This window comes from Mus pahari, unplaced genomic scaffold (genome assembly GCF_900095145.1).
Source record: "Mus pahari unplaced genomic scaffold, PAHARI_EIJ_v1.1 scaffold_8165_1, whole genome shotgun sequence".
NCBI classification, from domain to species: domain Eukaryota; kingdom Metazoa; phylum Chordata; class Mammalia; order Rodentia; family Muridae; genus Mus; species Mus pahari.
The window spans coordinates 43,794-45,323 of NW_018392348.1; the positions used below are offsets into that span (position 1 = coordinate 43,794).

Below are 1,530 nucleotides of genomic sequence, written 5' to 3' on the forward strand. Positions count from 1 at the left end.
GGAAGAAAATAGGTCAGTTAATGATCTTGGCAAGTTTATCTTTTTGGTGCCTCTAAAAGTATTTTGTGGTACTGATGGTCATGGTCTGGAAGACACTGAAGAGGCAGGTGGTACAACTGAACACCCTTTGATCACACTTGAGGATTCTTAGAAAGACAAGGCACAGCTCCCTTAATGTTCTTTACTAACCTATTAGGGTGAAGAGTGAGTAAACAATTGGGCAATAAGAAAATTAAGACACAATTTTTTTCCTTAACCAGACCGAACTGAATCTACACACAATGGAGTAATGGCCCATAAGAACAAAGGGTGCAAAAGTAGGAAAACACAGAGAAGTGAAGTGATTGATATTCATCAGCCACCAACTGTAATTATTAAAAAGAATTATGCAGCCTCTTAAGATGGAGGTGAGAGTACAAAAGGCCAGAAAAGTTGACACCACTGTACAGATGTTCTTAGTGGCTATGGACTCTGGGGATTTTCGACTGGAACCATGAGTGCTATGGATGTGTTGAACCCTCTTCTTGTGTCTGTACAGAATGACAATCATGGAGACACTTGCCAAGGCAGTAAGCACAGAAAAGAAGACCTCAGGGCATACCACCAAAGCTATAGAGAGTAAGTCACTGATATCATCACTCCCTATATGTGAACAGTACCCAATATCTCGTGTCCTTGTCACATTTGTGGTAATTCTTTTGATAAATGTGTACAAAACGGAAATAAAATTAATCAACAACTGCAAGATCCAGAGGAGGGAAGTACAACAGTGAATATACTTGGCAAGTTTGAATTTATAATAGTTACAACAAAAATTCTTGGAACTGATGGTAAGAGTTTGGAAAACATTCAAGAGGCAGATGGTGCAAATGGACACACCTTGTGCAAATTCTTGAAGGTATAATACAAACACACATTCTAAAGGATTCAAGAAATCCTTCAATCCCCAAATTGTCATTGTTTGGGGCACACCTACAGAGAGAATTATCATCACATTGGCTGGCATTAGGTTCATTAGAATCAATTCTGTGGGCTTTAATGTGTATTTTCTGTAGTAAAGCACTAAACAGTAGAAAATAAGGAAAAAATTTCCCAGAATTCCAGTTGTAGTTTGTGATAAGAAAATAATTCTGATTGCCAGATTCCAGAAGTCCATTTTGTGATTTAGCACAGTTTCCTTTACAATATAGCGACTGGATTTCTCAGGTGGAATGAATAATGGAAATTGGTTGTAGCCTGTGGTGAATGAGGACACCTTTAATCCATTGAGTTACTAAGAGGAAGAAATAGAGGATGCTTTAAATTGGCAAGCATAAGGCCAACCTAGACCACATAAACAAAACAAAAACCAAAAAAATCTCTCATCCCAAACTTTGAAGGAGTGATTACTTTCCATGGTTGTTACTATAAAATTACTCAATACCCCAGAATGTTCCTATTGATAAAAGGAGATACTTCAAGTTTCCTAAAATGTGCAGCACTCAGGATAATATGATACTAGCCTATGAGAAATGAGGAATAGTGATAGGC

The 1,530-nt window shown here is 37.6% G+C and overlaps 1 protein-coding gene across 1 annotated transcript; it reads right to left on the reverse strand.

Annotated features, from left to right (window-relative positions):
- Nucleotides 1-232: 232 nt before the first annotated feature.
- Nucleotides 233-1,156, reverse strand: LOC110314963 (vomeronasal type-1 receptor 4-like). Its single transcript, XM_021189144.1, has one exon. The coding sequence runs from the start codon at nucleotides 1,154-1,156 to the stop codon at nucleotides 233-235; it is 924 nt and encodes a 307-aa protein (XP_021044803.1).
- Between the last annotated feature and the right edge of the window lie 374 nt (nucleotides 1,157-1,530).

What these genes read in the sequence shown, in the direction of transcription:
- LOC110314963 (XM_021189144.1), bottom strand. Translation starts at nt 1,156, where the DNA reads ATGGACTTCTGGAATCTGGCAATCAGAATTATTTTCTTATCACAAACT.